General features: G+C 31.3%; 1 protein-coding gene across 2 annotated transcripts in view; it reads left to right on the top strand.

Annotated features, from left to right (window-relative positions):
* LOC122716500 (cell wall integrity and stress response component 1-like) overlaps positions 1-17,421 on the top strand; it is a 47,711-nt gene that overhangs the window by 28,927 nt on the left and 1,363 nt on the right. The window contains exon 3 of one of the 2 annotated variants that reach the window (XM_043939637.1): positions 8,556-8,578. The exons of the other annotated variant lie outside the window; for it this stretch is intronic. Within the exon in view, the coding sequence (XP_043795572.1) occupies positions 8,556-8,563 (8 nt within the window). The 3' untranslated portion in view covers positions 8,564-8,578. Of the gene's footprint in view, positions 1-8,555; positions 8,579-17,421 lie in introns of those variants that run through there. 2 annotated transcript variants of the gene reach the window in all.

Raw genomic sequence — 17,421 nt, 5'->3', positions numbered from 1 at the left:
TATCTATCTATTTATCTATCTATCTATCTATCTCTCTATCTATCTATCTATCTATCTATCTATCTCTCTATCTATCTATCTATCTATCTATCTATCTATCTATCTATCTATCTATCTATCTTCTCTCTCCTCTCCTACCTTCAATTCGAGACCATTTTTTTTCGTTTTTTTTTTTCATTTTCGTCAGTGTTTATGAAGATTTTTTTCTCGTAATCGTTAATCAAAGATTCATATCTATTTGGAAAAACGTCTTTACATTTGAACGTTGAATCGCAAACAACAATTTATAGTTTTATATATATATTATAATTGTATGCAACGTATGACATACAAATCGAATACTATTTACGCGCATACCATAATTTTTTCTTTCTTTCTTTTCATTCCTGTTCAAAAGGGAAACTCTTTGAGCACGATAAAATTAGGACAGTGCGGACCATAACCAGCGGGAATTTTATGCCGACAGGCTTCTTTTTTCTCTTCTTCTTGCAACGCGTACATGCTACGGATGGATGTGCGCAACGAAGCGAAACATATTGCTCCGGCAAACTCTTTGTATGTATGCTCGTTGTGCGTGCATATAGAACAGAAGAAGGAAAAAAAAGAAGGAAAAGAATCGAAGTTTGTATTGTATTCTTATTTTCGTATAAATCATCGTATAAACTTGTGTTTTTTATGCGATATTATTATATCTTTTATTAAATACATTCCGCTTTTTACTTTTTTATTTTAATCTTTAATTTTGATATTACATTGGTTTAAATTGAATTTTAAATTTTAATTGATCGATTACATTCAATTTTTTCAGTATTCTATTTTATTTTGTTGCAGTTTTCTCATGATTTAAAATTTATACATTTGCTTGCGTTATCGTCTTATAATCTGTAAATTGCGCATTTTATCGATATGTAATTAAATAATCTTACTCGAAAGCTACGAAATCTGTGATTTTTTTCTTTTATAAAATGAAATAAAACAAAATGTAACATAATTATAAAAATTCAAATCAAACTGTTAAAAAAATCATGTTAGCACGGAGCAAGAATTGGGTTAAAAATAATTTAATTTCATCCATCCATATTCCATATTTGATAATCCGAGAAAATAACCAAAAAGAGGAAGAACGAAGTTCTTGTATAGAGAGAGGTTGCTCTTTCTCGAGTGCATCCGTGGTAGTAATGCGGCGTTTAAGGCTACCTGTTATTCCGTGGTGTGTCAGCCTATTTATATCGGCCTAGATTCCGCTTTTACATCGCAAGCCACAGGTACGCGCCCCGAAGAATACCGCGATTCTCACGATAGGAATGTGATAAATTTATAACCGCGTTTAATTTTTGCAAAATTATTATCTTGCCATAAAGAAGTTAGTAGTTGCTGTCATTACTTCTTTATAATGCATTCATACATTCTCTAAGCATCTTTCAACAAGAGAGGTTCGTGCAATTTTTTAATCATCCTACGTCACTTCTTTGGATAGTGGATAGCATCCACGGATCTGAGCTATACATTTCACCAAAGATAGATTCGCCTGGTATCACGAAGATCGAGAAATCCGGGAATAACCTTCTCCCGATCTCGTTCGGTATTGGATTCGTGAGAATAGTGATTTACAACCGAACGAAGCCGATTGATAATGCAGGAAGTATATAATTAGCCTAAGTGTATTACACGTGATAAGGGATAAGCATAAGGTATTTGTGAGAGTTAAAGCTGGAAGACATATGATATAATATTTTGCGCATTACCGAATCGTTTATCAAATTTCACGTGTCGGTGAAACTTTGTGTCATTAAGCTACATGTATATGAAACTGTATTAATGATTTATACGTATTATTGATCGATTTATTTATCTAAATAATCAACCTCTTTGATTTGAAGATTGACGAAGAGTTAGTGAATAAATGATAAATATTTACCGACGAAAAAAATTATATTTCCAAATTGAATCGCGTTAAATTATTTTTGAAATTATTTTCAAATCCTTGAATACCTTTGGTAGAAGTAATTGTAAACTCTTTTTATAAGTATATCGTGATTTTCTAATATTGATTCGCACCGGATGGATGTATACGCAAAAACCGATATGCAAGCGATGTATGTATATTCAACGATGTTTGCATGTTCGTAAAATGTTATATTTTTCCACGCCGTCATCATCCTTCGCGCATGGCCTACTTGGCTTCGTGTAAAAAGGGCTCGGTTCTAAATCGGGAGCAAGTTTACATTGCCCATCTCTCACTCTAACTTTATCGACCATCCACCAATAATAATGGCTATACGCCCCCATTCCATATTTCTTTGCCCAAAAAATGATCGTTCGAAATAAAAAATGCACTTTTCGCGCGAATACGAATAATAAATATTATCTCGTTTCTCTAAAAAATGTTTGTATTGTTTTGTATCATGCGATCAGAAATTATAGTATATATCAACGATCAAGATAATTGGTAATATATTAATCTCTCGTTTGATTTGTTCAAATTTCCTATAATCTAATTTTATTTCAACAAAGTGAATATTTTTAAAAAGCCTATCATATATTTTTAGAAATATTCTATAAAATAAATTTTTTTACATTGATCGAAGTTAAGAGAAAAATTTGAAAAAATTGAAAGAAAAATTGGAAAAATATAATTTTTTTTCATTGGTAAAAATTGCCATTCTCGATTATTTATGAAATTATTTTATTATCGGATTGTGAATTAAAAATCTAAAAATTTATTTTTAGATTTTATAGAGAGAGAGAGAGAGAGAGAGAGAGAGAGAGAGAGAGAGAGAGAGAGAAATAAAAAGGTGTAATCCACATTCGTAATTTTGTATGAATGAAATAAATAAATTTGGTCACTGGTCGTCGCAAATAAAAATATATGAATCGCGTCAAGATTTGCGGTGATGAGGATTGCCGGAATGGATGTACCAAAAGCAAATTTACCGACAAACATGGTGGGTAGACGTGGTTTTTTTCTGTTCAGCTTAGTCAGTCTGAGGTTTAAACGTGAAGTGCAACGTGCAGCCAGGCGTGCGGCGGGGTCTTTCGTGCGTGGAATAGGCTCAAGGCTGCACCAGTGCAACGTCGAGTAGTTAACTACTCGCGGTATATTCTAAGTACTATTGCTCACTGCCGGTTTACAGCTTGCTACCTGCTCTCTCGATCAGTGATCGATCAATCGGATCTCATAGAGGGATAGGGAGAACTTGGCGTGGAGAGGTGGTGATGGATAAAACGACAAGTATCCGTCATGCTGGAGGAAGATACATCTCTTTGAAATCTTTTCGAGTCGTTTCGCGTCGTTTCGCGTCGTTTCGCGTCGAATCACTCTGGCATCTGGCAAAGATTTAAGTCGCTTTCTCAACTTATTAACATGTTAACTCATTATTAATCGAGAAAGATAGATTAGAAAAATGTATATGTGATATTAGTCGAACGATTAACTCCACCGATGATCGATGGTTAATTGAAATGAAATGAAATGTCCATGAGATAAAGGATAGCATCGCTGAAATAATACCAATGTAATGATAAGCATAAAAAGTATATATTTTTGACGCTTAAAATTTTTGTTTCAAACTTGTTATTTTAGATTTTAAATTATTTTAAATTACTGAAGTTGATTTTTTTTTCTTTAAAATGAAAAGTTTTAATAATAAAATGCAAAAATTAATTTAAAAAAAGATTTTTTTTGAAAAATAATTATTTAAATTTATACAATATAAATGTTTATACAAAATTTATACAATAATCGAATTGTATGAAGAAATTCAGCGAAATGATCTTTAATTTTTTTGATTGTTTTACTGAAAAAAAATTTTTCATATTTATTCTTATCATTTCTATAAATATTTTGCGATAATTCCATTTTCCATTTAATTTATAATTTTTATAGATAATGCCATTATTTTTTTAAAATTATGAAATTATACTTAGAATTGATCTAATCGGCTTCTCGTTATTCTCGTGAAAATATTTGACAATTGATATAATCCTTCGTGAATTATCGAATTATGCGTTTGAATAATTGCTTAGTTTCCGATAATTGTTAATTTCTGAATTTAATCATTGTTAATTCAGTCGTCTAAGAATTGTTTTATTGTTTAAATTACTGCTGGAGAAACTTACGCTTACGTTTTCTCTAACTATATTGATAATGCATTAGTAACATTTTAAAAATTGTTAATTTTATTTGAACAATATAATATTTCTGTTTTTTGCCAGAAAATCGAAGAGATTGGTATAAAAGATGAGGATTTTTCATTTAAAGAAATTTACAATTGATCTATAGTTATACGACATGAAGATCATACAACCACAGATCAATTGTAAATTTTGATGTCGAGATAAAATCGATATTAAATATGTTCCTCTAAATTTTATAATTCTTGTCTAAAATATTTTTTTTATGATGAATAAAAGAATACAATTAAATTACTTTTGCGTGTTATATGTAATCCAGAAATTTATAATTTTAAACTTGAATATTGCGCTATAAAGTGGTAGAAATGTGTCGGATTATTATTTATCTTATCAAAATGTAATAGAATTTGTATTTTACTCGATTTCAAATCTTGTTTATTTACTATAATATAATTGGACATATGAATTATCATTTGTATTCATTTTTCGCCATAAAGTTGATATTAAAGCGTTATATAAATATAAATGTTATGCAAAAAATCGACATATTTTTAATTTGTTGTCTTATTATCTTATCTCTTCATTAAGTTTCATTCAAATCATGTAAATTCAAAACGATTATGAATCAAAAATCGCGAACTTTTTAGTACTCCGAGAAAACAGAAAATTTTTTCTTTTCTTTTCTTTTTTTTCTTTTTTTTTTTTTTTTCACTATCGGATTTATTTTTCTAGCAATGCAAGTACATTGAAATGCACTTTTTACCATTCAATATGCATTAATTAGATGGTAAGACCGGACCATGTTCCCCGCGTGAGCGGAATTCCAGTCTAGTAACCATACGTACAGTTGTCTGGTGTAAGCTTTAAAATATTTTCCCAGAGTGTAATACACGATCAATTTTTCAACGAGAATTCAAAATTTGATTTTTCTCTCTTTTTTTTTTTTTTTGTTTTGAAACTTATTCAAAAAATTTTATTGCGCTCGAAAGAGATCTTATACTTAATTGTTCTATTCAATTTGTTATTCCAAACAACTTATATGGAACTTATATTATATTTTATATTTCATATTTTTTATCTCAAAGTTAAGTTTGATTCATCACATTTAAGCGATTATTATAGCAATTTCAAAAGAAATTTCTTCGGAATGCTTGATAATTGACATTTCATTATTCCAAGTAATCAGATCTTCGCTAATGAAGAAATTAAATGAATTCGCCATTTTTATGTAGAAGTATTATTATGTAGAAGGAGTATTATTATGTATTTCTTTTATCCCTAAAAAAAAAATTTATATATGTATATATAAATGTATGTTTAATAAATTTTAATATTAAAATTCATAAAAACGACACATGGAAAAAATATATGTATGTAAAAAAGCGAGGGAAGGAAAGTGAAAAAAGAAAAAAGGGAAGTAACGAGTGAATCAGAGAAAGCACACTCGTGGCAGCGAAATGAACTGGCATCGGTACACCGATATGTTGAGTGGGGATAAGGGTGAATAGTGGTGGCATGACGACTACAACGACGACAACGACAACGACAACGACGACAATAACGACGACGACGATGACAACGACGACGACGACGACGACGATGACGACGGCGACGAAGCGCACAATGGTGACGCACGACGGCGTCAGTGACGGTGTGACGGTGGACGGTAACCAGGCAGAGTGGAGTGGAGAGAGAGGTTCGGTTGCTGCGCGAGCAGAGGCGGTGCGCCACTGCGAAGGGTAGGGAGTAGGGGAAGGGCGGCAGTGTGGAAGTTGGGTTGTAGTGTATGGCGCAGGAGGGACGTGAAGAGTGCGGTCAAGTGTACTGGGTAACTAGGTCAATGAGAGAACCGAGAGAACGACGTTACTTATTACGGGAGCACAAGCGCGCTACTGCGAAAGCTCTCTCTTTTTCTCTTTCTATCTTTTCTAATCTCTTCTTTCTTTCTTCTCCTTTATATCTATTTACTCTCGCCGATATTCGACATTCCATGATGCAACAGAACGCGCTGCATCATGGACTGCTACATTTGATCGACACATTTCTATGTTTTGTTTCTGTCCATGTTATTGTTCATAAATAATTTGTTATTGTTGATTCGTGTAATTTCTTCCGTATATATCTATGTACTTAAACGCTTAAAATTATCTATGATGGAGTGGCAAACATGCAATTAAAGAGTTTCGTTTATCAATTTTCTCTACATGTTTTTTTCTTCTTGTGTTTTGTATTGTTGACTGCAGACAACGAATTTGATATTCGCAAACGATTCTATAAATTTCATTCTAAAAATCATTATCGATCAACTGTTTTCTTTAAAGAAACAAAGGTACAAGTTGAAAAATGTTCTAGACGTGTCGCTGCTTTTTATATTCTTACGCTTATATACTCGGGGAAGAGCATACTTACTATACGTACACGATGCACTCGAGATTGCATACATAATTGCATTACATAACGCATATAGCGTATTGTTCACGGTATAGATTTTGATTGCAGTTAAATTAGGATGATTTTTGTTATTATAATAAAAATATAAGATTAGCGATTATATATATTTACTGATAAATTTGTGTTAATAAAATTAATTTATGTAAATAATAAATTTCACAATAAATATGATAATTTATACTTTCAATGTTATAACATTAACATTTAAAGTATTTGGTTGGATCATAAACATAAGTGAGAAAATGTATAATGCGCACGCGTATTACCTATTCGTGGATACATCGATACCGGTAGAAGGTGGTCCAAGTGCATCGTGTAAATGGGTCAAGCGAATTAATTCTTGTTGACGAGCTGCACTTTGTGTTTCGGTACATAATGAAAGTATCGTTTATATTCTGTGCTTAGAAAGGAATCGGAAAAAAACATCGAGGTAGAGATATAAATATTATTCATATTTCATTCACAATCATATTTATAAAGATGCTCTGTTTAAAATATTTACATATAAAAATACATCTTCTTTTCCTTTTTTTTTTAAAATTGATGTTAAATATTTAAAATGTTTAGAATATTATCTTTTAAAAAATATATTTATATTATTTAAGGATTTATTTTTTTTTTTTGTAACACAAAAGAATTTCCGGAGAGAACAAGAAAAAATCAGAATATATCACATTCTCTTATTATTGATGATAAACATACTCGTGTAGCAATATTTATATTTGCACATACATATTTATATTTACACCTACATAAATTCTGAAATTAGTTTCGTAACAATTAATTATTATAATATCTGGATTCTGTTGAGTTGCACTTAATTTTTATAATAAATTTATAATAGTTCGTCTTAACACTCCGATGTGATATGAATGCATAAATAACTCGAGCGAAAAAATATAAAAAAGAATTAAAAAGATAAAAAAGAAAAAAAGCTACAAGAATAAAAGAAAAAAGTATGTAACATACTATAATATACTATATATATATACTATGTAGTATAATATATATATATATATAAAATTTCTAATCGGTCGAGTAATACATAAGATACATAAAACGTGAGATAATATTTAAATTTTGTTTAAAATACTTAATATTTCATATCAATGTTCTTAAATGAGCTATCAATCGGTGGACATTTCGTATTGACTAATTTGTCTATACAGTGCGAAACTGTGCATCTTAAATTAAATTAGTTAAATCGATTAACTAGGAGAAACGTTTTATCATATAATGAAATTCTGTCGATGATCCATAAAAAGATCGAATCTCAAGATAAGAAGAAGAGGAAAAATTCGGTAATATAATCAGATAATATTATTCGTTCGAAACATGGGAATGCCCAATAGAAATATTCGATTAAAAGTAACTATTTTCGTGTTTATACATATATATATATATATATATATACATGCAATTAGATTCGATTTTTTAACCAAATGTTTTTTAACATACACGCGAGCGTATATGCCAAATTAAAAGTCTGTATGTGTCAAATTAGAGGTAAGCAAACAAGTAGACCATGCACGTGGATACGATGAGAGTTCAGAATTATACTTTGTAAGTACACATATAAAACTGTATTAACGCCGTTAACACGCATGCGGATCTATGAACGTTTGTAACGTAGTGCCAACAAGGAATCAGGTCACTCGTATCATACTGACCTACATACTGTTATCAGTTGTACTATCGCTTTTGATAAAGCGTTTATTAAATGTACAATAATGTCGAGAAAAGATTCAAGGCTGCTCTTTCTTCTTCTTTTTCTTTTTCCTTTTTTTCATTTCTGTCTATATATATATATATATATATATATTTTTTTTTTTCTTTATCTTTTTTTTTATCTTTTTTTCCATTTAAGTCATGTTTTAAGAATTACTTTTTGAAAACTGATCACAATTCAAATAGAGTCATCAAGTGATGATTTCGATTTGTTGTTATATCAATTTCTGTATCCTTTTCAGTAGCCTAATGATCACATCGGTAATAATAACGTGGGTAAAAACACCTCCCCAACATGCTAAAAATAACGAGCAACAACGACTCGGATGACCTCGCGCTGGCCACCGTCCTTCCTCGATCGTTCGAACTCTTCAACTTGACCTGGATAGAAAAAATTATTGCCGTTGATTTATCGCAATTTTCTTTTCAATCTTAAATTTCGATCTATCATTTGACAAAGTTTGATTTCATTTTTTTCCAATAAAATAATTCCGTTCGAAAATAATTTGAATTTCTTTTTTTCAATTTTTTTTTTCAATTTTTTTAAAAGTTGATTTTAATGAACATATACTGAAAGTCATATATCAATTGATATTTAGGAAAAAAATAATATAAATCGTCAATAATAAATCGTGATATATTTAAAACGGTACTAATAAATTCATGTTTATTTTTCATTATGAATTCTGATATATATACTTATCTATATATATATTCATGTATATATGTCCATTCGTTAATTAATTTGGTGCATTGAAGGAAGAAAGCATATGTTCAATATTTGTAAATCTTAATTACTTTGTTTCGAAGTTATATATGTTAAAAAAGCGTATCTATCTGACTAAGTACAAGTATTGCGCAAAATGATTTTTCCATCAAGTTTTGTCGCGATTACCTGATGAAAGAGAGATCGTAGAAAAAAATTTATGAATTTTAACAAAAATATAATTTATCAAAGAAATATAATCTAAAAAGAAAGATAGGAAGAGGGATATAGACACAAACTTAGCATTACTAGGCAAACATGTCAATGAAAGTGAGAACGACGAGAGAGAGAGAGAGAGAGAGAGAGAGAGAGAAAGAGACTGTAATAGAAATAAAGAACAAGGAAAAAAGTATCGAAGAGAGAAATGAATAAAAAGTTGGCGTACTTCTACGAATAACCACGAATTAACTGAATGTGAAACGACTTCCCGCGTCTCTTTCACTCTCGTAATCGTTTAACGTAACAGCCGTAACTAGTACCATTGCCAATGAAAGTTATCGTAGAAAGTAAAAGTAGAGTCACTTTTCACTAAAGATCCGTGACTAGTATTGGTTGTTGACTACTATTAAAACCAATCAAACAAAGATAAAGAGTTAGCTATAAGTAGCGTATAATACTATTTACCCAATTTTGAAAAAAAAAGAAAAAGAAAGAATATTCATCGATTATTTATTGTTTAGCGTTCATATTTCTCCACGGTTCTTGAACCGACAAATTATTATCAAAGCTAAATATCTTATTTTCTGTACATGATATAAAACGATTGTGAACTTTAGTGTCGTCTTATACATATAGATAATTTAGTTATTTAGAGATGCCTATTGGTGGAATTGGTTCATAGGAATATGCATGTTTCACGGCGCACGCGCATTTCACACTCGCCATCATGGTTAAATGTCTCTGCATGATATTCTGTCGGTATGAATATTTCCGATGATAACATATTTTATTTATTTGATACGTTTTACAAGTCATTTTTTTTCAAATTAGATATTTAAATATATTTAAGATCTTAGATTTTATATATATATATATATATATATACACATTATCTTAATTTCTTAATTTAAAATGGTTACAAAATCCTGTTAAAAATGTAAACCTATCAAAGATTATAGTAATATAACATCAAATCTTAAAAATTTAAAAGTCATTAGATTTCATTCGCACAGTTATATTAATTTGAAATATTTAATCATATGAATTTATTATATGTAAATGATATTCTATATGTAAAAAAAAATCATGGATATATAAAATGATAAACAATATATAAATATATATACATATATTTATACAAGTTCTTATACATCTAATTAACTCTTCTAATCCTATCTAGTTTGGATTATTTTCTTCGAGAAATTATCAGTCATTATAACTAATTATTATTATTATTGATTTTATCTCTCGTAAACCCGATCTTATGCACATATTCGATTCGTTTTTTAATCTTGAGCGTTATCCTTTTCTAATCAATATTCCTACGGGAATATAAGATTTACTCACGCGTACGATAAATTTTTGGATAAGACGAAAAATTATTTTCGCTGTAATGGTACGCTCGTTCCGCATGAATCATGAATTTTTAATCGTATCGAACTATTTTTCGGTCAAGGTCGCTGATGTCCTTGGCTTTTCTTAATCGTGATCTCGATGATAAAAGAAAAAACGCCGGATTGTAACTCAAGGTGTGCAATCAATGCCCGATATGGTGGACAGATACATAATTTGCGTGCATAATAACTCACGGACCAAACTCGCAATGGACTAAATACATAAATATGATTTGCTTGTTAACAAAGCATAATAAACGGCAATGAATACTTTTATCGATCGCAAAGAACGCGAACTTTCACATTTCGTCGGGACGTTGTTCGAACAATCGTATCTTTGTAAAGTTGTACATGTGCAAATTTACACGCGAGCAAAGATTTATAATGTTAATGCGATGATAAAATGCAAAAATTTCAAACGCTTAAATCGTTCGAAATGATCAGTATAGCTCGAGATACGATATTACGATAAAATGTTTATAATTTGATAAGATCGTAAGACAAACTATTCAAAACAAAACTATTCGAAATGGAGAACAAAAAAAAATCTCGTATTTAATTTAAATTTAAACGTTAAAATTAAACGTTAATACGAATAAAAATATAGAATAGTTATTGCAGTGATAAAAATATAGGATAGATTTAAATTTATTAAATGATGAAAAACTATGAAACGAGCGTACGGAAATTTATTCGAATAATTAGAAAATAGTTATTTATTATTAGTATATTTAGCGTAACGACAATAATAAAGTAATAATAATTTTAATCTATTGTCGTCATTCGCAAACCGTTTTCGCGATAACTCGACGGAACCATTTTAAAAGTAACAATCGAATAGATATTTACTTATCAAATTTGATAAAATATTATAATATACTATAAAAGAAGAAATAAAATTGAAATGGAAGAATGCGTTGTCAAAAATATATATACAATGTATATGCAATGAAATAAATCGTTAAAATTATTATTATATTATTATTATAATTATATATTATATATATATTATTATTATAATTATTATTATATTTTCGATTTCCATCTAAATTTTTATTTCGTCCAAAATATGAACATTGGTATTTATTTTTTGGAATTTTCTGCTGGTTCTTCGACCTTTCAGCTTATTTAAGATAATAACAAATCAAACAAACGAATTTCAAGAACAAGCGGAAGTCTTTTTTTTTTATAATAAGCGTTTTTCATGAACGAGCTTGATTGAATTTTTGAAAACGCCAGAGAATAAAAATTTTAAGGCTGTAATTGTCCATTTTTCTTAAAATACAGATTCGAAGGACAAACTTTTACAGGCGCCACCAAAAGTATATACCTACGTGACAATTCTCGTGTTTCTGCCAGTAAAAGAGAAACTGCAAACATCTCTTGCGCCGGTCCGATTGTCATCGGGGCACTGGGTCACTGGAAATTCTGTTGTGAATTGCACGCAATAATTCTCACCAGTATTTCCAAATATTTACATTCTGTTTTAATTTATGATCTGGCGAGAAAGCGAGAGTACAACTCTTCAAGGGATACAAACTAATTTGAGAAAAGATTTAGGACCAAGTTGTCAAAAAGTCTGCAATTTTCTGTTTAGAAAGGCGTAATTGTGCTATCTCTTTTTTCATTAGAATTTTAAAATGAACCTAACATGGTGAATTAAAAAAAAAAGGAAACAGAAAGAATTAAATATCTCTAAAATATTTTTCTAAACTTTTCTAATATTTTTTGATTTTTTTTTTTTTTTTCTATCGTTATTTGCTTTTCGAAAGAAAAAATACAATAAAGACAAAAATACAATGATCTGACGGAAACTCATTTCGATGTTCTTGTTCGAACGATGTATTTTTCTATGCCATTGAAACCGTGCCGAATTTCTTTGTTTTTTTTTTTTTATTCGGATTGTTCGCCAATAATTTACAGTTCGATATTTATTTCGAATTCCATCATATATTCTGTAGTTGTAGATAAATGTAATAAAAAGGGGGAAGACGACAAATATCGAAAAGATCGTCTAAACTATACTATATATTTATTATACATAATTGTACATAGATGCTTACATACCACGTAAGAAGATACATTCTTATGTATTACTTGCATACAAAAATTGATTTACATGTAGGTATATATTCACTTTGTTGTAAAACATGATGGATCTACACGTTCCCGTATGCATTCACAATTTCACATTTTCGTTGCTGTGATGTACATATGTGCTCGAATAAATATATTTGTATGTGACCATGTAATGCGACACAATACATATACAATATGCTCATACAAGAAAAATACTAATACAGAATCTAATATATGCACTTATGTCATATGTACGTGCGCATGTACATTGGTGTACACAGTCACACGTGGCCTCGTGATATTCCATGTGGGTAAGTGTGTCAAGGACGTGCGAACTGGCCTGCAAAACACCAGTTCGTGTTTCGTAGATGAAGCAATATGTCTCTCTCTCTCTCTCTCTCTCTCTCTCTCTCTCTCTCTCTCTCTCTCTCTCTCTTCCCTCCATTTTTTTTTAGTCTTTTCTTATTCCCTTTCGTTCTTCCTTTCTTCGATTCTTTTTTTGTTTCTTGATGAAACAAGATAGAGAAAGAATTACAATTTATAAATCTTTGTCAACCGAAAGAAAATCTTCGATAAGGTAAGAAAAGACAATGTTTCGATCATTTTCGCGAAATAAAAAATAAATATAACGGAGCTGTAATCGAAGAATATCAAAAATATCGTTATCTAATAAAATGATTTAAAATCACTTCGGTATCTTTATTATAATGTTCGTATCATTTTTAATAATATCAAATATATATATATATATATATATATATATACATACATATGTGTAACATAGTACAATGAGTTAGATTTTACTTTTAGTTTCGAAAATGGGATTGCGGAGTGGGACAGTCCTTGGCACACTTCACACACCGAGACACGTTGCTCAGAATAAGAGAGAGCAAAAAGAAAGAGTGAGTGGCAAGCGAATAAGTGAGTGAGTGAATGAAGAGAGAGAGAGATCACACCAAGCTATTCTTTGTGACAAATATTAGAAGTTATAGATACCATAACCTGCGTAACTAATACTAAAATAGTAATCGTATATTAAAAGATAGTGTATATACCTTTTCTTTTTTTTTCTCGACAGGGAAATAAATGAGTATTCTTATTAATATTTCTAATCTAATGCTATTTGATCTATCATAGAAAGATTAATTTTATCATTAATTAGTAAACACATTTGTAATTCAATGGAATTAAATTATTTTATATATATATAATATAAAATTAATATATAATTTATAATTTATAAAATAATTTTGAAATAATAGGATACATACATATTACATATATTAAAAATAATGTGTTAATATTATATGTATATATTTTATATATAAAATATGCATTGCTGTCATGCTTATTTCGATGTTATTCATTGACGGAATTATGCCGTCTAATGTAATTAATAAAATGAAAGAAAATAATTGATGAGTTATATATCGAAATTAAATAGAACCTTTGTATAATGATTTATAATTCTGAAACGTATAGGTACGCGCCATTTACGTTTCCCGAGTTTCTGGGTCATAGCTTTCACTTTCTTTCGTCGGTTCTTCCGCCCTTTAGACCGAAGCGCGACTGCGGCCCTTTTCGATCTTTTCTCTCACTTTCTCTTCTTATCTGTAGGTCCTTTTTCTCTTTTTTTCCCCTTTCTATTAGATTTTTATCATCATACAATAATGATCATGATTTAATATGACATAATGAAACACAGAGAGACTCGATCTCTTTATTCTTTCTTCAATGCGCGGATAGAAATAAAATCGCATATGTTGTACGATGTCCACGTCACAATCTACAATTATTTCCGATTTGCATTTGAAAGAACAAAGCGAAAAAATCAGTGTTCATCTGTGTTTCGATGCCGCACAACATTTGATATACAATATTATTTCTTTTATAAAAAAAATTCCGTCAAATAGGTTTTTTATCTTTTTTGTTATTATATTTGTTAATTTGTTATTATTATTACTTTAGTATATATAAATATAATATTTTTATTCAAACAGCCATCGTTAATAAATTTAATTTACTTAGTTGCATAAAAAATTAAGAAAAAATCAAAGAATGGAAAAGAAATTCAGCAGGCATCATTTCCGATAATTTTCGTACCATCACTTTTCCAATGAGTGATTAACAGAATAAATTTTCCTGCAAAGCTTTGTAATTAACATTTAGCTTCAAACACCATTTCTTGCTATCTTTTGCTATATTTTTACTTTCATCTTTCTTATACTATGACTTTTTTACATGCAATATGTATGTAATTCGTTAATTTGGTCGCAATTTGAATATACATGCTTCTTATTTGCTTTTAGTGTATCATATAATTAAGCATACGAATGTGAATATGGTTTATTTTTAAGCTGTTACGTAAGGTTCAATGATATATCTAATATTGTGCTCGAATCGAAAATCGATCATATTTCTGTTTCTATCTAAATGTTATATATATATTAGTATATATAATTGAAAATTACTATATAATAAATTCGTAAAAAAATTTCGATTATGATTTGATCACAATAAATTATATGGCCATGAATTTTAATTCAAAACAATCAGGCCGAATTTGAGAAAACATTAAAATACGCCTCATACACAATGCACCTAACTTCTAAACTCGGTGCACTCGATACAACGATGCAACGACACAACGATGACGACAATACGTTCGCAATACTTGCGCTATGTGCATCCATCGATGATACATCGCGTGTAACTACGCGCGTGCGCATATACATGCGTGTGCTATACGATTGCATATGGATACTGACACTCGTACATAAATGTATACGTTATTATAGGCAGGCGCGTACGATTACTTGGACGAAAAAGAGCGCGACAATTACGTTTGAAATATGTATATAAGCAGATATATTGAAATAGGTATTCGGATGGAAATAACGTTAGAGAAAGAAATGCGTATGATTAACATTTGTAAGATAGAGAAAAAATTATATTTATTAAGCATGATCAAAAAAAAAAAAACGATAGATCAAGAGTAAAAACGGAAAAGAGTGAGATAGAATTAGAGAAAGAATAAGAAATCTTAAAAAGAAGGAAGGAAGAAAAGAAAAAAGAAAAAGAAACGCGCATACGTTTAGGGTGACGGGTATATAAAGATGTAAGGACAGGGTCTGTAAGAGAGACAGAAGATAGGGTGGGATACGCGAAGTAAGTTAGTTCAGGGTGCGAGAAGGCAAAAGAGAAAGAGAGAGACAGACAGACAGGCAGACAGACAGAGACAGATATAATAAGAGGGAGTGAGTCGCGGCTGCGTCATGTTCTCAGCGAACTGGGTCAGTGGGTCTCCCCACTGCTTCGCGTCGTACATCTACTGCGACGTACACACAGAAAAGCACTGGCACTGTCGGGGAGTGCCAACGGCGTTACTGTTGACCCAGCCACGGCCTGTAGTGGCCTGTGCGCTTGCCCTGTGCCCGCTTACTATAGCTCTGTGTGTTGTTCCTTTCGTGCTTTTTGAAAGCAAGAGTTGTTCGCGGGCTCATGGCATCCGTTCGATCTTTACATAATATCTAATACGTATACAAAAACATTATGAAATAAATGATTTCTGCGATATTCTTATTTTCTTATTGATATATAATAAATTGTTTCCCAATAATTTGTTAATAATCACGTGCATTTAATCATTTCCTTGCTTGATTGTTAAACAAATTTTTCGATCATTGTTTTCGAAATATATCGCAAGGTATTTCGTTTTTGTCTACGAACAAAATCGATAGTAACGTATTATTATATCGATTCGTGATAGGAACTCGTGCGGATTTATAGTACACGTGCGTAGAGTAGTATTTGCCGGTAGCCTTAACGATAAATACGGTCGACAAAACGCGGCGGCAATAACGGACGGCAGACCGACGCGGGAGTGTACAGGGACAATACTTCTCCTGCCGACATAGACCTGGTTCCGTAAGTAGGTCATCCCCGCCATAGGCTTCACAACCTCCTCCCCTCCCCCGTCAATCCCTTCGACCACGGCAATACCTCCCCCATCCTCCTGTTCCTCTCTCGTTCGTCCCTCTCCTCCCGACCACCGCGTTATTGCCTATCCCCCACCAGCAATCGAACACTCAGAGGCACCTCCACTACTCTCCGTCGGGCACCTGGCCGCGCGCGGTGGCATGCGCTGCTGAATCACTTTCACTTATGCTGTGTACTGTGTTGGTTATACATACGCCGTACATCTCTCTCACTCTCGTGTTCTCACATTCGACCCGTGGCCGTCGGTAAAGGGACACGCGCGCGCTCTTTCTCTCCTCTCCTCTGTAGCCACCGAAACACCAAGGGAGCCTGACGGCAGTAGTGTGCGCACCTCTCGCCATTCTCCCAGTTCTGCCAATTTTATTTTATTCCCGACGGTGTCACGGTGAAGCGCGTATCTCTCTATACTGGGGCGAATCCGCGCCGCACCGAACCGCACCGAACGTCACCGTGTATCGTGTTGTACCGTAGTCATTTCGATTGTGTGTGCATCCAGTACTGCCGCCTCGCGCAAAGCGCATGCTGTGTTCGCGATAACGTGTGTGTTATTTTTATCGTCAAAAACATCAACAATACAATAACGTATATTCTATTTTATTGGGCAAAAGGAGGGAATAAATTAATAAAAATAAATTATACATGTTTTTCGAATATAATACCCGTAATCGCCGTTTTTGTTACTGTGATATATGTGACGTATGCCGTGTTTCA

This window comes from Apis laboriosa, unplaced genomic scaffold, assembly GCF_014066325.1.
Source record: "Apis laboriosa isolate Shangri-la unplaced genomic scaffold, ASM1406632v1 scaffold46_cov150, whole genome shotgun sequence".
Taxonomy (NCBI): Eukaryota; Metazoa; Arthropoda; class Insecta; order Hymenoptera; family Apidae; genus Apis; species Apis laboriosa.
The sequence above is the reverse complement of the archived record's forward strand: the minus strand, read 5'-3'. Positions and strand labels throughout refer to the sequence as shown.